This window comes from Numida meleagris, chromosome Z (assembly GCF_002078875.1).
Source record: "Numida meleagris isolate 19003 breed g44 Domestic line chromosome Z, NumMel1.0, whole genome shotgun sequence".
Lineage (NCBI taxonomy): Eukaryota > Metazoa > Chordata > Aves > Galliformes > Numididae > Numida > Numida meleagris.
Window position 1 is genome coordinate 74,754,176 of NC_034438.1, and position 21,122 is coordinate 74,775,297.

General features: G+C 36.3%; 1 protein-coding gene and 1 long non-coding RNA gene across 4 annotated transcripts in view; both read right to left on the reverse strand.

The window, feature by feature from the left end:
* LOC110389262 lies at nucleotides 1,410-5,853 on the reverse strand. Its single transcript, XR_002433098.1, has 2 exons — nucleotides 1,749-5,853; nucleotides 1,410-1,602 (listed from the first exon to the last, which is right to left on the reverse strand). It is a non-coding gene; the product is annotated as an uncharacterized LOC110389262 (long non-coding RNA).
* CEP120 (centrosomal protein 120) overlaps nucleotides 6,792-21,122 on the reverse strand; it is a 40,930-nt gene continuing 26,599 nt past the window's right edge. For all 3 annotated transcript variants that reach the window (XM_021380577.1, XM_021380578.1, XM_021380576.1), the window contains 4 exons: nucleotides 20,415-20,537; nucleotides 18,869-18,967; nucleotides 9,530-9,675; nucleotides 6,792-8,856 (listed from right to left, as the gene is read on the reverse strand). In XM_021380577.1, coding sequence (XP_021236252.1) covers nucleotides 8,616-8,856; nucleotides 9,530-9,675; nucleotides 18,869-18,967; nucleotides 20,415-20,537 — 609 coding nt within the window. In that variant the 3' untranslated portion in view covers nucleotides 6,792-8,615. The remainder of the gene's footprint in view (nucleotides 8,857-9,529; nucleotides 9,676-18,868; nucleotides 18,968-20,414; nucleotides 20,538-21,122) is intronic.

Genomic DNA, 21,122 nt, shown 5'->3' on the forward strand with positions numbered 1-21,122 from the left:
AAGCGGCAGCAGCAGCGTGTTTGAAGGAGCGCTTCTCCCTGGAATGCAAGCCCAGAAGATTTAGCCCTTTTAAAATTAGGGTCTGGTGGAGCAACATGTCATACCTTGGACATGGAAAACAAATCAGCCTTTATTCAAGTGTGAAAATTAAGGCATAAATTGCTGGTTGCTTAGCTCTCAAAACAATGTCACGTTGCAAGAAATGTGATATTTTGAAGAGAAACAGGAAAAAATTTATCAAAGTTTTTGTTATTGTTGAATTATCCTCCTGCTTGATCTGCTGGCTATAGATACTCGGTGTCTGCCTAAGTGCTTTCCATTCTTCCCATAAGCAAATTCTGGCTGAAGACCATATATCATTTCACTCTTGATCACTGCTAGTCTCAGTACCTCATTACAGCAGAGCACTTTTTGAAACTGAGCTATAGCCCAGATAAATGATTGTATAAAGTTTTAAATAAACATACAACATTTATGTTATGTTGTTTCACAGGGATGATTTATAGTCATTTTCTTCTTCCAGTCCTGAGCTCTGGACATAAAAGACACTGAGCTCTCTGCTGTTTATCCAAGCTAAATCCTCTGTTTGTTCTGCATAAGCGTTCTTGATTCTTTAATATATTGCAGGCTTTAGCTTCAGGTTTATTCCCTCTGGGATGGTGGAATTAGATACATTAACTGACAAAGATAAGGCACGGACACTGCAGCTTAATAGCCATTAAAATAGATACTGTGATAACAAAATCGGAGCTGGAGGAGGGAGCTCAGGTTGCAGCATTTTAAAAACACGTATTTATGAGACCGAGATGAATAAATGCAAGATTTCAGAAACCTCAGCAAGGAAAGCCACAAGTGGCAGCGGGGCTCTGTGTGGCTGGCTTTCGTTTCGTTAGAGAAACAAGCAGTGGAGCAGGTTGCGCCGCCTCCCATCTCCCCAAGGACAACTTTGTTCCGTCTTAGAATGGCTTTAGGTGATCTGGATGCTGAGCCGCTGAAATTCTGCTCTGTGCAACAGGAGGAAAGCAAGAGCGTGCTGCGGGACAGAGCAAGCCCCTCTGCCTGCAGAGCGACCGAGTGGATTCTGGTGATGGCATTCCCGCTTCACCTGCGTGCTTAAAAACACGTATGTATGTGTTCAAACTGCACAGGGATCATCTAATTACTTCATTCACCGTAGAGATCATTTACTGAAACTATGAAACTAAGAGCACCCCGTGTTGGTTTTTTTTTTTTTCCTGCAAGTCTATATAAAACACATTTTGAACCAAACCCACCAGAAATTGCTTTGCAGTTCATTTGATTCTGTGGTTGTTCTCCAGCCTTAGTGTAAAACCAAAGCTAGCACGACAGCTGTTTTTATCTTGCAGTTGAGTGGTAAAATGAGCAGCAAACAAAGTAAGGACATGGGCAACCATTTACTTCTTTTATTTATTCTACAGGCGTTTATTAAGGCTAGGATCCTTCCCTGTGGTGGTGTGAGGTGTTTCCAGGAGCGGTGGGGCGGGTGTTGTGAGTGTCCTAACCCACTCCAAGGAAGGGCCACAAGGCAGCCCCTGCAGGGCTTTGTGGAAGACTACTTGAGCACACACGAAAAGCACCTTTCTAGAAGACAGATAGAAAAAAGCCCACATTTTCTTATTAGCTTATTATTAACTTATTTTCTGTAGATGCTGATTTTTTTTTAAAATGAATTCCCTGCTCAAGATCACTTTCAACTTAGAGAATATAAAATGACACAGGCATATTACCTAATAAATATGTGTTTCCTCTTTCATCATAAACAAATCATGGTATGCTGGTGAAATCTGCTTTTCTTTTCACCGTGGGGCCATAGGATTGCAGTGAGAAATCAGGAGCTTGTTGTTACACATGCAGAGGCAGAGGTTCCATGAGCAGCAGAGGTGAGTGCCTTCAAGGCTTATTTCCAGCAGCATCTGTTCTGATGGTTAGGATAATAGGAATTTGCTTTTATTAATATTGAGATATTAATCAGTCAGGAAAAGATTTTCCTATAAAAGCTTTCACTAAAACCCGTGCAATTACTTACTTACTCAACCTACGGAGTACTGCAAACAAAGCCTGACCTTTTCTTTTCCAAGCACCTGTAACAGCCAAGCATTAACTAGCTAGCTGTCCATCAAAACATCAGTACAATGAGGAACCCTCTTCCTCTTACCAACAGAGAAGGAGGCAGGAGCAGACAGCACTGCCTTGCATCAGATGCAGCCTTGTCCAGGGGCAGCAAAACTTCAGCTGTTCCCTGAACAGCTTTTCTTGAAAGGTTGCATGCAGCCCGACTTGCTTAATTTCCTTCACATAGAAATAAGGAGCTAAGGATTAAAACTTTTTTGCATTTTTTCTCCTGAAAACCTCTGGATGAATCCATAACTATTCAGAAAAATGAAATAGGATACTAATTTATCTAAGAGAAGTTAGGCGATTTAAATAATCTCTAATTATTTGCTCAAGAAGTGTCCTGTTAGAAGCTAGTAACTACCACGTTCATGGCGTTAAGAAGACAGCATCCAGCTCAACACACAGTCTGAGGTTAAAGCAGTTTGTGAACCACTTAAACAGGAAACCTTTGCCCCCATTATTCTCATTTTGCTGCTGAGAAAAGGAGAGCCCTGTTATACAGCCAACCCCCAGTCTGCCTGTAGGAGCCCTTTCTCACAACTGCTTCAGGAAAGACATTGTCATGTTGCATGAAGTAATGCAACACAGGCATTGCTTTGCCCTCATGCTGTGATGCAGAGATAACACCTTTTAAGATGTCCTCTTGCTGAGCTTGACTATTTCTGTTTAGGTTATGACACGTTGTCAAGGTGTCCAAGGCTTTCCATGAAGAGCAGTGCCCTCTCATGGAGGCAGACAGACCTACCAATTCCTTCTGGCAGTGGTCTGGTCTTGATCTCGACATCCTGCTTAGTTTGTTTATGTTGGGTTATTAGCTCCATTTCTGCAGTGAAATCACTGGATTATCACCAGAAAAATGGGGATGTGCCAATAAGCTAGAGCATACAAAATATCATACGCATACACATCAGAAGCGGTAACTGCTGCACAAACATCAAAAATGTTACACGGTCTAAACAAAAGATTCTCAGTGTTTCTTGAATGATTCCTAAAGAAGCAAGTGCACTCAATGGTTTACACAAAATAGGTACTAATATTCATGAAAACGTATCAGTATTATTGGCATAAAGAGCTAGCTTTAAGAACAAACCATGAAGCTGTCTGACTTATTTGGATGGGAAGCTGCATGTCGGTTTAATGCCTGAAACAAACCGTCCTCCTGACCTTCACGTGTAACTGATTATAAAGCAAATAATAGCTTGCAGTGCCCTACAGCCCTCGCCTGCATCACCTGCTGCACTAGAATCTCATTGCCAAAAATGGCCTTCTCAGGTGAGAACACCACCAGTCTGGGATCTTGTACAACTAATGTCTCTTAATGTGAGACCAGTTCAATTCTACTCTATCTCCAGAAACAAAACCAAAAATCCCTTCACTTACACTAAGCTATTAAACAAATAAAAAAACACTGAAGGCTTACCATTACCACTTAAACCTAAGTTCTATACAACATTTACTAGCTTAATTTGCCTGCTCAACTTATAACCTGAGGATTTAATTTTGCTGCTCTAGGCATAGAAGGGTTTGGGTTGGAAGAGACCTTAAGAACCACCCAGTTCCAACTCCTCTGCCATGTGCAGGAACACCTCCGTCTCCATCAGGCCGCCCAGATCCCCATCCCTGCTCTGGGACATGGCACCCACACTCCAGGGCCTCACCTCTAAGTAAAGAATTTCCAGCACATGTGTAAGTCTTTCTTTTACCTTCACCACGCTCCCTGATGAATAGTCTCTCCCCATCTGTACTGCAGATCTCCTGATGACAGTGAACTGTAGTCTTCTCTGAAAACAATTGTTTCACTGTTTTCTCTGAGTACAGCTAAAACTATGAGCGATGCACAGTAGCTGTTTAAACAGCATTAGGGCTGTGCCCTACCCTCCCTGCTACCAGTAAGCCTGTTTCAATGTTAATGCCTTATTTTGCCGATGCAGTTATGCCTCATCAAATCAGTCAAACGTTCCATAACACCATACTTGCACCAACCATGCACTTGCTGTGTATATTGTTAGAACAAAACTTTCTGTAGCAAAACATAAATTGTTTAAAATGATGTCAGACTACTACAAGTATTTCAGTTGGGGGGAAATAAAAGGAGTACGGGATGCCACTTCTCCAGAAACGTTGTTAATGAGCACTACTTTAGTCCTTGGTGATGAGGAACAACAGGCTGTAGCATTTCTTAAAGTTAAGAACTGAAAATAACTGCTTGCAAGATGTCAATTACTCACGTTGGAGCTGCCATGGGGTTACTGTACATTTCTACATCAGAAAGTCAGTAAATTATTTTTCTATAAATTAGTCTCTCAAAGTTGACTTTTTTCTTTCTGTTCTGAATGCCAAACTCCTGACTGCTCCTTCACCACAGAGACTTCATATCTGGATAGCTGACATCTGTAAAAACACGTCTAATGAAAACACTACTAATACAACCCCCTGGGGAAACAAATTAAATGAGATCTAAGTATGCAGCCGCCTTTCTACAGTTCTGCCTGTAACAATAGTGGAGCTGGTGCTTCCTATCCAAGACTTGACACAGGTCACGATCATTTAGGCACGGTAGTAGCAAAATAAATAATTGTGTAAATATGTAATAACTGGTATAAACACTTCAGTAGCACTTAAGAGATATGATAAAGGACTTCCATCTTTAGCTGTGCATTAAGGTTTATCTCGGTGGATGGAAGAGAGGAGCATTTATATCGCAGTGAAGGAGAGCCATGGAATGAATACTTGAAAACTCAGTGCCAGACGTAACATTGCTTGTTCTCTGCAACAGCAGTTTTGAAAAGGTTAGGGCTGAAAACGTTGGGTAACTGCTAGAGTATGGAAACGGAAGATACAGCTTCACCCCCAGACACAATATGCTGGAAAGATCAATCTTGTTGCTACATATTTTAATATACCAGTTATAAAGCAAAACATTTCTTTCTATTTCTATAATCTGTAGGATTTTTTTCACAGTGCATATGACTGCTTGAATAATTAAGATTCCAGAGACAAGTTTTCTGACAAAGTCTAATAGTAAGTGAAAAAAGCTCAGTTTCTTTGTAATAGTTCTCAGAATCTTAGTTAATGCTCCATATAAAGGCGCATAATTAGGCATTATATGCAGATTTGCTGCTTTGCTTTCAACTCTGTGCTAAACAATTTGAGTCAACTATTTGGTTGTAAAGATCAGCAATACCAGGAGGTCCTCACTGCAGTGACAACTAGCGCCCCAGGAAGCAGGCAGGGCTCCTCTGGCTGAGGATTATCCCGCACACAAACTGTGTTTCTAGATGTCCTCATTTTCAGTTGGACTAATGCTTTACCTTTAGAAGATCAGATCTGGACAAGTAGAGAATGCAATTTGGTATCGAAGTCTCCTTTTTTTTTCAGAGGAAACTGCAAATTCTGTGCCCAAATAGTAAGGATGATGAAGGCATGACGATGAACTAATTTGGCAGTAAGAACAACCCTCCTTTCCCCCACCATCCCATTACTACTTACGGGCATTTGAGTTTGCACAAGAACAGTAGTAAAATCACTTGTTTTGAAATAATTTCACATTTCCTCAGTGAAATTTGGCTACACTGAAGTTAACAGCACAGGTATGCCAGAATGCATAGCTGCTGCTCCTCTTCTCTTTCTTTAATGCATATGGAACCAGGACTGAAATTGTACGCACAATTTCCAGTAGGATTTTTTTTGCTGGATAAGTTAAAATAAACTTAAATGGTATTTATTCTTGCCACGAGGAGAGATTAAGATAAAAAATAAGATTTTTTTTTTTTTTTTTTTAATAAAAGCGGTATTTGATCTTTCCACTTAGTGATCAGGAAAGCATGTTGTGCAAGAATACACTGCAAAAACTGGGACTTGCTTTGGAGGGGAGATTAAAAAAAAAAAAAAAACCAACAGGGNNNCGAGGAGAGATTAAGATAAAAAATAAGATTTTTTTTTTTTTTTTTTTTAATAAAAGCGGTATTTGATCTTTCCACTGAATTAGTATATTGTTTAAATGGCTTCACGGCAATTAAAAGCCCATAGAATCCAAAGTAAAAATATAAAAAGGCAAAACTGAACTGTTGTCTGCAATACCTATCTACTACAAATACGTATACGTATCTATATTTCTAGATTATTTCAGAATGAAGCACCTCAACATTTTCCTGCACGATTTGAGTTGAAATATTAAGCCTAAAGTATTGTTCGCTATTTTGTGCTAATACAAATAATGATCACCAAGGGTAACAGCTCTGTAGCCAAAAAAATTGCTAAGTAGTTAGGAAAACACTGTAACACCCATGCTTGTCATCCTCTAAGTACCAAACTTTCAGCAGAAAAAATGGACACAAATAGCTTAAAATAGAAGGTTGAGGCATTTTTTCCTCTCTCTTTTTTAAAATAAAAAATAGAAAATTGCACATTTTACTAAATACTTTGATTTACTAGAAGAAAACTAATCTGTGTGGCTTCTTTTAAATCCCACCACAACATGACTGCTGTTTCCTGTACAAATCAGGGAAGAGACTACTAGAAACTGAAAAAATGAAGTTAACTTCAAAAGCGAACTCACCAATGTCATGGTTCCAAGCACCAAAGACTGTCATACAACTATAGCAATAAAAAAAGTTTTGTTCAAATAAGTAGAAAAAGAAACACCAAGTCCTTAATACTAAAAACATGAATTTATTAAATAATGTAACCCCTGAAAAGTCACAGAATCAGTTAAAAAAAAATCACCGGTCATGTTAATGCTCGTTAAAGAAACTCTGCAATCTTTAAGTCGAATGGACCCCCTAGTGCTCGAAGAAGAAACTGCACGTCCTGCAAAAGTGAAGCAATTTCATGAACAATCTCTCGAGAAGTCTTCTTGGCAAGACAGAAGAATCCCTCCTGTTTCATTTCCAATAATGCATGATCATGCATCAATGACGACAGAAGTAATAACATAAAAACTTAAAATTACATGCCGTGGATTTGTGCAGGATTTATCAAGGTGTTTACTAGCAGGGCCAGATCTTTTCAAGCACGTTCATTTGAAAAAATAAAGGTGTGAAAGACGTTACAAAAGAATTTCTTACATAGTCTGACTCTGATAAACAGTAAATCCTCATAGAAGATAATGTCTGAGTATAAATAGCTACATTAAAACTTGAAGGCGGCCTTAAACCCAAGCTTTTTTAGCAGGAAAGAGGCCCATGCTAGGCAAAGTCAGATGCAATATAAAGTCTACATTCTATGATTTACATCATGAAAAATAGAAAGCAGTACATATACAGTTGTATCCATGCAAGTTCACAGAAAAAAATGTTTTGCATAGGATCTGTTGTGCCTTACCTGAATAGAGATATTGAACACTTTTTCAATACTCAAGATTCAAACTGAGAATCATGCCAACATGACAGACAAAAATCCCCATTAAAAAGACAGTGCTGTAAGTTTATGTGATTATCTAGATCCACACGAATGATTTTAAAACTACTCAAACAGAATGAAAGCTAGAAAACACAAACTTTTTCAACTACTATGCACAAATTATCATCTCTTGTGGATCTCTCTTCTGGCTTTCAACACCTTGAGGCGATCCTTTTCACACTTCAACAATCAAATAAAACATACAAGAAGCAATGGGAAAACAGGGATTGAAATACATGTTCAAGAATTGCAAACTGACTAGGTATTGATTAAGGTAAATATCTTTACTTAGTAAAGCTCTTATCTTAAACATGTGCCTAGCATTTGGAGTGTTTAAAAATCTCTGAATTAAATGACTCAAACATAATTCCTCACACAGGACAGATTCAAGAATGCAGGCGGATTTCTGAACAAAGGCTGGGTTCACTCTTACAATCTTATGTGCAAAACTGCTAGGACAAAGGGATTTTCATCCCGTGTGATCATACCAGTTACTGAACATTTCAGTCAGTTTCAGTTTCATAAGGTTTGAGAGCTCTTTCCTCTCCAATTAAATGCTTGTCTCTAAAAAGAAAAATTAACTACAGAATGTAGCTATTTTGACTGCAGTTGTAGAAGAAAAAATTGATTAGCTTGTCATTTAATAAAAAGTGACATTTGTTCAAGAGCTGCATTTTGGGTCAAAATTAAGAATTTGATCAGGGAAAAGAGCTGATGACACTTTTGCCTTGTATAGCTGAAGAACTCTAAAAAAAATTTAACTGCTGACCAAAAAGCTATGAACAATTATTAAATATCTTAAAAATACACCCAACCGCAATGGTAGAAAGAGCAGTAGAAAACACTTCAGAAGATAAATATATTTACATGTATAAGTTTAAAAACACTAAGAACAGTCACCCCTTTTGAAACTTACAACTTCACTTAACATCACGCACTGCAAATATTGACACCGACTTCAAAAACAGCTAACAATGTGCAAAATTACGCATCACCGTACATTTTTGAAGAGAAAGGTTTAAAAACCATCAGTAACCCTATTCAAATCCAGGCTCTTTTTAACAGCTTTTTGTATGCTTTTATTTAGTGGCATTTCTTTTTGCAATAGCCTCCCTGATTTGACGATCAAGTTCACTTACAATATGGTCTTCATGATTATAGACTCCTGTTCTCAGCAAGGTATCCCTCTCCTCCATCAGACGTGAGAGATAATCATCTATGTTCTCATTTAATTTTCTTGTATCAAGACTATCCACTTTACATGCAGAATTATCTCTAACGTCTTGAAACTGCTTTCTCTCTTCTTCTTGTTGCTTTAGCCTGATGTTGATAAAATGGAAGACAACAGAGGATGAGTGTATTAAAAACTGCTTTGCTTTTCATATGAAAATCATATATCTGCTGAAATAATTAGGAAAATAAACAAATTTATAAAAAGATGAAAAACTACTTTGTCTATACTAAAATTAAGGGGAAAAGCTACAAATGAGGTATTAGTATGATAGCTAGAGTACTTTTCTTTAATGTAAGTACATAACTGTAATAACTGCTACCAAAGCTCCTATTTTGATACTGCAAATGCCACTCAAATTACAAGGTTTTGATGTACAGTATTTATACTGACAGCCAGAGGAGGACAACATTAGATTTAAAATTTTAATGTATCCCAAATAAGTATCTGCCTTTCCCTACCCCCCCTACCCGTAATGCAGTTCTCTCAAGACCTGAAGGCTCAGAACAGATACAAACAAGCTTGGTGTTCTACATCTATGACAACATTAAAACCAGAGTACAGTGGCCTTAAACATAGATTTTCTATAGTACAGTACTGTTGCATTTTATAGATGTACAATCTTTACTTAAGGGACACTAAAATGTGTTTTCTTACGGGACTGACAGCCAATTACTACTCTGATTTAACTGAACCTTTTCCTATTTGGAGGCAGAGTTCAAGAAGAGAGGAAAAAGACGAGTCTTACAAGTGTTCTAATACCTGTTAAGTTCATTTCTGATATCCTCCAGCTCTTGTCGGTCTGTTTTCCCCAGCTCTTTTTCTTCTGCTGCCAAATAGCGCAACCTCATGTGCTCCAGCTCTTGCTGCTGCTTTTTAAGGCGAGCCATTGCATTTTCTTGCTCACGCTGACGTGTGAAAGGATAAAAACATAACCTAGTTAACGGCACGATTATACATGAATGTGCTTGTTATAACAACACAACCAAAACCTCAGGAATGAAATCACAACAGTTAAGTTTTCAGTATTAGTAGAAATGCAGGAGTTAAACAAGATGTCTGAGCTGTTGTTATCTACAATGTTGTAAAACTATCACAACTGCTGTAAACCTATCCAGAGTAGATCAGCTGAAGTCCTGTCACAGATATCTTTCCATTAATGAAACAGCAAAAGTGGGACAAACCTCCTCTACAAACACTAGCTTAAGCTTGTAAATAGCAAATCTGTGAAACTGCTGAAGATTCTCAGATTTTTTTTTTTTTGCTATGTAGTATTTTAAATTACAGATTATACAAAATTATATATAACGACATATGAAATTACATAAGACACACAAAATGCTAAATAGCTGCAGGAAATTCCCATTATTGGCCCCACAATATCTAGATCAAAACTTCAAGGATGACTTGCTGAAGTTGCAATTTATGTTGTATAAGTAAGCCTTGAAAACTTAAAACTCTGGCAAGGTTTCCTTTTACAGTTTTCCAGATCTGTGCAAAACCTTAGATAACTTATTTGGTGTATTTAATCCAAGTAACCTACCTATTCTTAAAGTCTACTTGGTTCTCAGTTTGCTTTTTGCTTTAGCATTGTGTATAGAGCTGAAAAACTAGGGTTGGAACCCCCTATCATTCCGTGATGCTGAACCATGTCTTAACGACAAGTATGCTGCCTTCTCTGCTTGTTCTCCTCCCAGTCATTTTCAATATGACCTTGTGTACTAACTCAACACAGACAATGAAAAAGAAAGCCTGAGGTGAACTGGCAGCTGCTCCTGTGGTGACGCAGGACAAAGTAAGAGAGGGTCACAGAATTGTTAAGGTTGGAAAATTGCTCTCAGATCATCTAGTCCAACAGTCCACCACCAATCTTGCCCACTAAAGCATGTCCCTGAGTACTTCATCTACCCTTTCCTTCAAGGCCTCCAGGGACAGTCACTCCACCACCTCCCTGAGCAGCCTGCTCCAGTGTCTGATCATTCCTTCTCAGAAGAAATTCTTCCTAATACCCAACCTGAAATACAAACATCCTGGATACAGACATACTGTGAAGTGTAAGCTTACCTTTTAATTTTGATATCATTCTCATCTTGATTATTTGATTGTTAACACAAAGTTTTATACTTATAAAAGTAGCAAAAAACAATTTTCTTTCATGGGTACGAACACATTCATTATACAGCCAACCTAATACTTTCTGGAAGAATCTAATCCTTGATGTCAACCAGATGGTTATCTGAATCTTAGCCATAGGCATCTTTAGAACTCCTTGTTGATAATCATTAAATAAAAAGAAAATCCACATTTTACAAGGAATTGATATAAACAAAAGCTCTAATTGTTAAAAAGAGCAGACAATGAAATATGGAAAACACTCATACAAGATTATATGAAATCACAGGATGTATGTAACCAAAGTATTTTATTTTTATACTAAATCCAATATACCTCTCAGGCATATTAAACGCTACTACTTCAGTGAGACAGGCCAAAATGACTGAAGAGCAATTTGCTAAATGGATACTAGTAACAAAACCCACAAGAAGGAATCTCACCAAGGAGTCTCTACACTTGATAGATGATAAAAGTAAAAAAAAAAAAAAAAAGCACTTGGGAAAGGTAAGAACAAAGTCCTTTCTTTCCCATCAAGACTTCGCTGCATCGCAGAGGTACAGTCTTAGATTGAAGTAGAAGAGGTTTTATGACAGAAACCAACAGATCCACATAGAAAACAGTAAGAAATCATTTTTGCCAACTGATATCTATCCAAGAGTTCCAGAGAAATCCAAACACACAGTTGTAAGACAAACCGGTCATGTAATCCATCGATTCAACTGATGATGGCAACCAAAGACTAACAACCACCCTCCACCTCACCTACCTCTTATTTTTTAAATTAAGTGGAACAAAGACAAGCACACGCAAACAAACATACAAGCCTTAGAAACATCCAGGATCTACCACTAGAACCCATTTCTACAGTGGACAAATCGGTTGAAACCATAACTAAAATGAAATTAGCAGGATGCGCAAGTACACCAGGAGTATGAGAACACAGTTTTTGCAGAAAATGTCATGCTCCAACTTGTCTTAAAACACAAAAAAAATCCTACAACTATAACACAAAACTAAGCTGTCAGAGAAAGTCCTCTTGCGCCCTCTCTTTCTCAGATTACTAAGGGGTTAAGATTAGAGAAAGGATAGGAATTGATCATTTCCTGCAACAGCAAGAAGGTAACACTGGAATCCACAAAGATTCTGTTCTTTGATATGCTCATCACTGTTAATCATTATGCTATTCTCTGGTCTCCAAATATCTGGATAGGCAATAGCTTCCAGACAGTAAAGCCAAGTTTCAAGTATTCAGTGTGGTAGCAACAGTGAAGTGATCTTACCAGTAGTAATGTCAAATGTTGCTCATGATGCACACTGAACTGGGTTGTTACAAAGACAATACAACAGAAATTATAACACAAATAAATTAGAGAAAGAAGATAGCACATCTGGTTACCCTGATTGTCTGAAGCACAGAAATATGGAGACAGATCAATATTTACTTCTTTGAAACCATCACTGTCCGTGTTGCTTTCACGCGATCTGCCAAATTAAACTGCAGTCCTTTTCAAAATGAAGCAAATTAAAATACTGCTAGATTTCAGAAAAAGAATTGTTGAGATTAATACCCGGAGCAAAGCACAAAACAGAAAATTTAGAGTACATTAAACCACTATTCTATTCTAAATTCTATCTAAGCTCAGAAGAACTGTTGCACTGTTCAAGTCCACAAATTTCTACTTGCCTGTCCCTGCAGGTAAACTATCTAGTAATTCAGCCTACTGACCAGCTTCTACTTTTCCTGATCAGACATCACATCTGAAGAAACTTGTTATACTGGAAAATACACACTGCTGTAAACTACAGCCTGTGTATCCAAATTTGGCCTTTGAAATTCATTTGTCTTGTAGCTTAGTTTTCCTATTGACTTTATCTGACAGTAGTGAGAATCTTGAAGGCCACCCAAAAGATTAAGTAAGAATGCAATTCACAAGCAAAAGGCCTTATGTGGAGGAAGAAATCCATGCTACTGCGGAGGATGAGACATCATCTTAAATGAAGTCAGACATCCAGATCTTCTATAGAAAGGAGGCATTCTGATGTCATTTTCTCCTTCTCTACTTTTGCTGATTTGTAGATATGATTAGCTTCAGTCCAAGGAATTGTTACAGATTGTGAGAAAAGGATGCACTTTTTTGGAAAAAGAAAACTTGCTCTTCAGCTCGGTTAATTCATGCTCTAATTGTACCCAATTTTAAACTAGGATTACTGTCACGGGAAGCTGGGTATGAATGTGATTTTGTCCATTTTCTTTTTCTTTTTTTGTTTAAGTCTCAGTAATTGTAGAAGACAATTTTCTTGAACGCGTGCCAGGCCAACGTAACCTGAAAACCAAACACTGGAGAACTAATGCAAACAGAGGAGCACTCATTATTAGCACAGCAAGACGTCAACTGGCCAAGAGAAAGTGGCACCCTTGCCTATTACTTCAATAGATTAAAATGAGGCTCATAACACATACAAATCCAACAGCTGTTACTATACTGAATGGAAGTATTGTAATCCAATCCTTCTGTTTGTAGAATGTTACTCCTATCTAATAAGGTAAGATCTTGGAAGTACTTTCAAAATTGCATCTTCAGAGAAAAGATGTAACTTTGTTGGCCTGGGAATAAAATTATGATTACAATTTGATACCTTACTCTCTGGCAAGAAAGTGCAGTGATTCAGAGCTTTCTGCTGCAGTAGTGGACAGATAGCAAAAAGAAAAAAAAAATGTGAAAAAGGAGAAAACATTTGAAGAAGTATATTCTCTGAATATTCAGAACAAAGTCCTGCACTAAGTTTTGAGAGCACATTCTTTGCTCAGGACAGTATCCCTAGATTTGTAGGGAAATAGGGGTGAATATATAGAGTATTATGGTTGCCTTTTCTCCATAAAGGAGAACAGCTTTTCCAGTACATTTAGTTTCCGAATTTAGTTTTTCGGTTTAACACTGAACAGAGCTTCTTTTTAGAAAAGTTCAAGTAGAATTGTAATGTGGTTAATACAGCTCTGATGTAAACATGACAAAATATTTATCACTTTCTTGTTTGGGAACAATGAGGGAAATGGGATTAATTTTAGTTCTGTCATACAGAAAAACAGTAATTTCTGTAGCATGTTAAGAAGCGTCATACAGTGACCCTGAATAATACGATTTTAAACCCGAAAATATTCAATTAAAACCAAAATGAGCAGTATTTTCTGAGGAAAGATTTCTCTAGCATTTAGCTTAGGTTACAGCTCAGGAACTAAAACATGAAGGCAAGTGACAAGGATTCTGCTGGTTTGTTTCTGATGGATCCTTTATATAATTTAAGTTACACGCTTCATACTGCATAATACATTTGAAATATATTTCCCCAAGCTAGTTTTTGACTCCTTTAAAAGTCTGCCACGAGTTGTAGGGTGAGTAACAGCATGCTTGCTCACAGACAGCTAAAAAGATTTGCTACAGTCTGAGACAAGGAAGAATTCCTTATTCACAGTGGTGACACCGGTGCTGCTTTATGAGAGATATTCAGGCACTTCATCCACTTTTGCCTTCACAGTTTAACAATTCATTTGGCAACATGTACTTTTCTTTCTTCCCTTTTTTTTTTTTTTTTTAAACCAAAGAGGTAACTGAACTCTATTTCACATTAGTATTTAGAATTTAGCAGAATTTACCGTGCAATCTTTTACAAAGATATTAATGAAACAGTACTAATACAGTGCTAATAAAACTAACTCCAACATTTCCAGCCTCATGTGTAACGTCTTCGTTCTGTTCTGTGTTCATTTAATTTAAAAATGAGAATTTAATAGAATACATTAAAATGTGTACCTCAGTGCACATAACCTTATACATAAACATATTTAAAGCTCTCACAGCAAAATCCTTCTGTGGCAATTTATGCTACTTTCAGAGAGAATATGCTCTTACAATATATCCTAAATTAAGGCACATTTCAGATGTATTCCTAATTGCTCATAGTACCCAGTCAGGCTGTTTTAAGACGAGTAAGAAACACTAGAATTTTGAATAACTTCAAATTTCTAGAAGACTATGTCCTTAAATTTCAGATAAGGAACCATTCCAGAACCATCATCTGCCAGACTATTGACAGCTACAGAGATAGAAGTTAAGACCTACTAGAAACTCTGAGCACTCACAAACTTAATCCTTGCATGACAACCTGAGTATCGACAGCCATGATACTACAGTAAGGCAACAGTAGATGACCATCTGCAAATTTTTTTATCATCTGAAAATTAAATTATTTTTGCAATATACTTAATTGGCATAGGTATCTCCTCCTCCATTACCCTCTTAGTTATACTATTATCCCTTTCACTTTTTATTTTATTTTTTTCTAAGAAAGGAAATATTTACTAATATTCCTTTTTAAATTATCATTTGGATATTCTGCCATCCTTCCCTTAATTCCCAAAAACAAAGTCAAGCCAAACAATGCCTTAAAGCCACATACTACTTATCATATTGTTTACTTCAGTGTTTTACTGCTTTCCTTCATTGGTTTGCATCTCTAGTAAGGTCACTGAGAACAAGAATATTGTTTTAGGGCTGGCATGGTGGGAACTTAAATCATGTTTTGGAGAAATACTCAACATTAATTAAAAATTAGCCAGTATTAAGAAAACAAAAATTTCAATTACAATCAAATTGTAAAAGAACCCCTCTGAGCCACCAGGTGCTTTGGTTAAGAGGCTCTTCAATCAAGGAAGCGCAATCTTTATTTTGCCATGGCTGCCTATAAATCCAAAAGGGAGATGTAAACATACATACACTAGACTAAACAATGGCTAAATAGCGGCCACTATTCAATCTCCCACTCACACATACCATGCAAGTCTGTGGGAAAACTTACGATTGAAGCTAAAGAACTCAAATAAAGTTTTCTGAAAATAACCCAGAGCTGACAAGTCAGTAGGAGGGCCTGGATGGTTTCAAGACACAGTTTTTAACCAGGAATCAGACCTCCAACTGTTTTTTTCCTTTTTTTTTTTTTTTAAAGCAAAGATTTATATCCCATCCTTTGCTATATTAGTCATAAATTAATCAAATTAATTACTGAGTGGATAAGCAGGAGACTAGACAAGATAGAGTGAATGTCAGCCAGCCAATAAGATCTACGTTGTTTTAAATAAATGCATCAGTATTGGTTTGAACAGATCTGTAGGACACAAAAACAATAAAAGACTTAATTGAAAAAACATTTCTCCCAGAACATTGAATATGTATGCACGTGCTCTGAGATTATCACAGAGACTATCAGCTGCTGAAAATGACACTTCTGCTAGCTTATGTGTTTGTTTTAAAACATAGTGGGTTTCTTTTTTTTATTTTTTACAGTACTTAAGTCCTCTGCAATTTTGTCCAAGTGGCTTAATTAATTCCACAAATAGTGCTTGCACACACAAAACTAGGCACATCTTGTTTGTGTAAGTTCCAACAAATATTAAAAGCCAGGTTTTGAAACCTCTGGAAGTGATAAAAGTTACCTGCATAAACACAGATGTGTAGCTAACTTGCTTTTGCGTCCTCCTAAGCTGAAAAGGAGTGTGATAACTATTAATATGGAAGTAACAAAGAGGGAATAAAGAAGCTGGGTTTCATTCAGGTGAGATCTACTTTCACTCCGCATCACAAACTGTGCTTAAATTCAGTTAACTCCTATATTCTGTTAAGCATAGGTTATGTATACACACGTGTACATGTGCTTGAGGTATTTTTTGTTGCTGTTGTTACCACTGGTACTATGTTTTCAACATTCAAAACACTACACAGAGAAGTTCAGAGCATATTCTGTTGACAGTTCCACACTTTTTTTTTTTAAACTTATATACTGCATATCACATTCTGCAAAATATAAAGACATCAGAGATGTGTGCTAACAAATAGTCCCAAAGTAAAAGGAAACTTTTTAATTAAGGAAACATTGACTTTTATGGTTGCAAATCAGAACAGCATTTTACTAAACGCTTAGCCTGTAGAATTATGCTTCTTTAATTCACAAATTGACTGTACTAGGTCACCTTTGAGTAATGGAAATCTCTATTTAAACATTTTTTTGGCAATAGGCACAAAGCATTAGATCTCATTTCCAAGACTTACCAGCTGGGTTTTGTCATTAACATTTATTAACAATCTAAGATATGGCTTTCAGCGTCTAATCCTCACTACACAAATGTTTTGTATAGTTCTCTAGAGAGCTTTGGTGTGACAAATTACTGGCACAGATTACAGCCCTGTGGCTATTCACCAGAGGCAATGCAAAATTAACATGGTACTAATCCAATTTAAACAAGAAATTGGTCAAACTATGTGCAATTGCACAAATCATCTGAACTAAAGCAGATCTAGAATTCCTGAAGCAACACTTTCCAAATTTATATTTAAAACACAGTAAATGGTTTTTGATCAGCTCTGCTTTAACTTTTATTTGGCTCTTTAAATACACTTAAATCCTTTATCAATAGACTAAGTATAAGTTGAAGCATGGGAATATAAAAACACAAGAAACCACTTTTAAAGGGTTTGTTCTTTAGTACAGAAGTTTTAAGAAGAATAATTCATGGTATATGCCAACTTATTTTTTGGTTCAGAATTTTAGCAAGGGGTCAGCTGAAATCATCCACATGTTACAAAATTCAGATCATCATGTCCACCGTGATGAAATTTATAATAAGATGATGATGATGATTATATACAGTCAGTGTTAATCTGGCAAGCAACAATCTTTTCCTTTATTCTGGAGGGATTTTTAACATGGCATTAAGAAAAAATGGCCTAAACATTTCATGGCTATTCAAGAAATCTTAATCAGAAAGATGAGATTTATTCTTCTTCTATCATCTTGCCAAGAACAGCTATTTCAGAAACTGGAAGGGAAAATTCATGACTCCTTTTATCAGTAGGCAAAAAAGGATCAATTAGAAGACAACAAATAAAGATGAATTTTTAATAGCAATTTCACAAGTTTACTGTTTTCAAAGTAAAAGATGGACTAAAAATGCCGCTATTAATTAGATGAGGGAGGGCTTATTTTCTTACTCTCCAGGAAAAAAAAGTTCTGAGAAAAGTAATGAAGGAGGGACTATAATCCTTAAGAAGCTACATACTTCTCTCATGCTTTTTTCCTCAAATGAGAAGTAGTAAAAGCCTTCTACTAAACTTGAATTCTAAAGGCTTACATCTGTGTCCCTGTTTGGTCAGCAACAGAGATTAGTGATTTATTAATTTGTCACAACCAGTGAACATGCTTGCCACTCTTACATATCACAGCTTAGCTTACGTTTGCTGTAATTCATGAAAGAGCCAATGACAAAAAGACAAAAGCATTTACATTCAGTGAGGATGAAGCTATTACTGCTGCAAGTCTGAACAGAGTATTTTTAAGTTGCATACGTATGACTGTGTGTATGTGTACAAAAACACTGTCAAAACAACAGTTAAAAAAAGGCATGCCACCATGGTTTCAGAGATTAGGATTTCCAATAGCAGGAGCAAAAGGTTTCACCTTCAGTTTCATTTTTTTTTCCTGCCATTTTACATCACGTTACAGCATTCACCAAGTCTTAAACCATTGCTTCTGCTTTTGGTCTTAATCTTTACTCTTTATTTTAGTTAAAACCCAAACAGTTAAAACTGTTACTGATCAAGATAGCCAGGATGGTCAAAGCATTTTCTCTGGAAGTGCTGGCTGAAGTCACTGGGAATGAGACAGAGCGTTTCTTTTTGGAACCATGACTGCTTTTAGCTAAACCAGCCCTCACTGCTGACCTGTGCTATGCTCTTTCCTGAATGTAATGTCAAACTCACATGAGTTTTGCTATTCTTATTTTTCCTAATAGAAATGTAGCTCGAAGCTTGAATTTAACAAAGATGAACAAAACACTAAAATGAGGAAAGCTACTAGTAATTAATAGTAACCGTAAATAGCTTCCATCACTGCATTAACTTCATTGTCTTGTATACTGAAAGAAAGCAACCTGCATACCTGCTTTAACCTTGCAAGTTCTTTCAAAGCCCTGGCCCACTGTTGTTTGTAGTGGAGCTTTGACTTGGTAGCTGACTCCAACTTTCTTTCAAGTTCAACCTAAAAGCAATTAAAATCATATCAGCTGAAGCAATAACAGCAGTAACAATCATTGAAAGCTGTATATATACAAAGGGTATGGTTTAAGAAAAGTGTTTATGTAGTGTAGCATACAACATCATCTAAAGCTGTTATATAATGTAACATAAATATTATGGCACATGAACATTTTCTTGTTTAAAACATAGCTTTATTTTTATTGGATAGCCATCTATACAAAAAGGAAAAGATTAGTTTTTAGCACTAAATCTACTGATGTAACCTTTTAAATTTAAGATTCTCAAATTAGTAACCTCCCCCACCACCCCCACACCCTCTTTTTTTTTTTTGTTTAAGATTATGAACTTTAATTTAACAGGAACGCTGATGGACAAATCTTGCCTTTAAAAGGTGTATAATTTTTTTCTTTCTTTCCTAGAGCTGATGGAAGATGTGTTACATTCTTTTCTCTGAAACAGATCTCTGTTCTGACCATTTTCTTTTTAAAGTCTACGTATATAGTGGGTATCTCTGATCTTACTGTCCAAATCATAAATCTTAAAGACTTCTTAAGCATTTTAAGAAAAATAATTTGTTGCACTTTGCAAAAATATTCCAGTATTAAAAGACATGAAATGAAAACAGATATGAAGTACAGAGCACGGTTTCCTGAAAAATGAAGCATTTCTATAAAAATCTGAGTCAGTGATATTTTCTTTTAACTGGAAAAAAAGCTTTTTAGCACTAAATGTAAAAGAATTTTTTAAAAAGCAAAAATAAGAAATCTAGCGAAATATTTTAGTTAGAAATCTTATAAGTATGTACAAGAAAATACCTGCTAGCATTATTATAAGCTATTCAACCATACAATAACATGCAGACTAGATGTATAATCAAGATATTTTTTTCAGAATATTCTGTCAACAATTCGACTCGAAACTCTCAAAAATTGCAGCCCATATCGACAGTTTTATTTAAGTAAAATATCCTCTGCACAGCACAGATTATCTTTTGCATTGAATATCTACATGCATGGCATATAAAGAAATCAACTTGAGGCAGCAAGGAACACAACCTCTTTCCAGAAACACTTAAAATAATAATAATTGAAACAAACCCACACAATGGATTCACAGTGTAAATTAACCCTTGCAAGAGATCCTCCCTCTTCAATTAATTTTATGAACAGAACACTCAGAGTCCCCAGCAGAAATCATGACAGTAGCAATTCATTTAAATAGGTTAGTTTTTCCTGACTTGGCCTCTAACACGACAGCTTCCTCTACAGAAATAATGCCACTGTTAGCCTTATTTATCTATGAATATTTAGCTTGAAGAATGTGATGGAAAAAATAAAAAATAAAATAAAATGGAAAAATCAACCAGTTTCATGCGAGATTAGTCTACAACTCCCTCATCAATGAATGGACCACTGTCATAGCTTTCAGAGACTGAAAAAACAAGATACCTTTTCTAAAGTGAGAAGATTTATTTCCGATTGTAGCTGGATTTCTGGCTTACTACTTTGTTGTTCCTTGAATTGCTGGAACTCCTTCTCCAAAATTTTGTACTTATTTTCTGCTTCATAAAGCTACATTAAAACAGAAACAAAACAGATACTGAGAGTTACATATTCATAATTAACGATATATTGGCGATGGCATTCACTAATGTTTTAATAAGAACTATTTTAAAGAGGATCTTTGCTCCGTACTGGAAAGAAAAAAAACCCAAGTCTCTCCTCATACAAAAGGGGAAGATTTATAAACACTGCTATTCACATTTCTAAAAGAGACTTGCAAAAGAAACACAGAAGACAAAACTATTTAGATGTACACACAACTTTTAAAGAAAGCCAACAACGTTATCTGCAATATGAAGTTATATTTCTGACTAAATTTCACAAGCATAACTTGTTCAGGAATGTCTGGATGAGGAAACGACTAATATCTCATACAGTCAAATAATGATTTAAAAGGCTGAAACAAACACTTCCGTGACAAATGACTTAGCACTATGTACCTCTGCCCTCACTGTGTACTTCCAGAGTTTTGTGAAGGTAACATAAAAAGAGCTTTGATTTTCATCTCAAAATGGGTATTTTGAAAAATTAAGCTAATATGTGATTATATTACTTTGCTACAAAAACTTACACAAGTCAAACGCTTAACAGCTA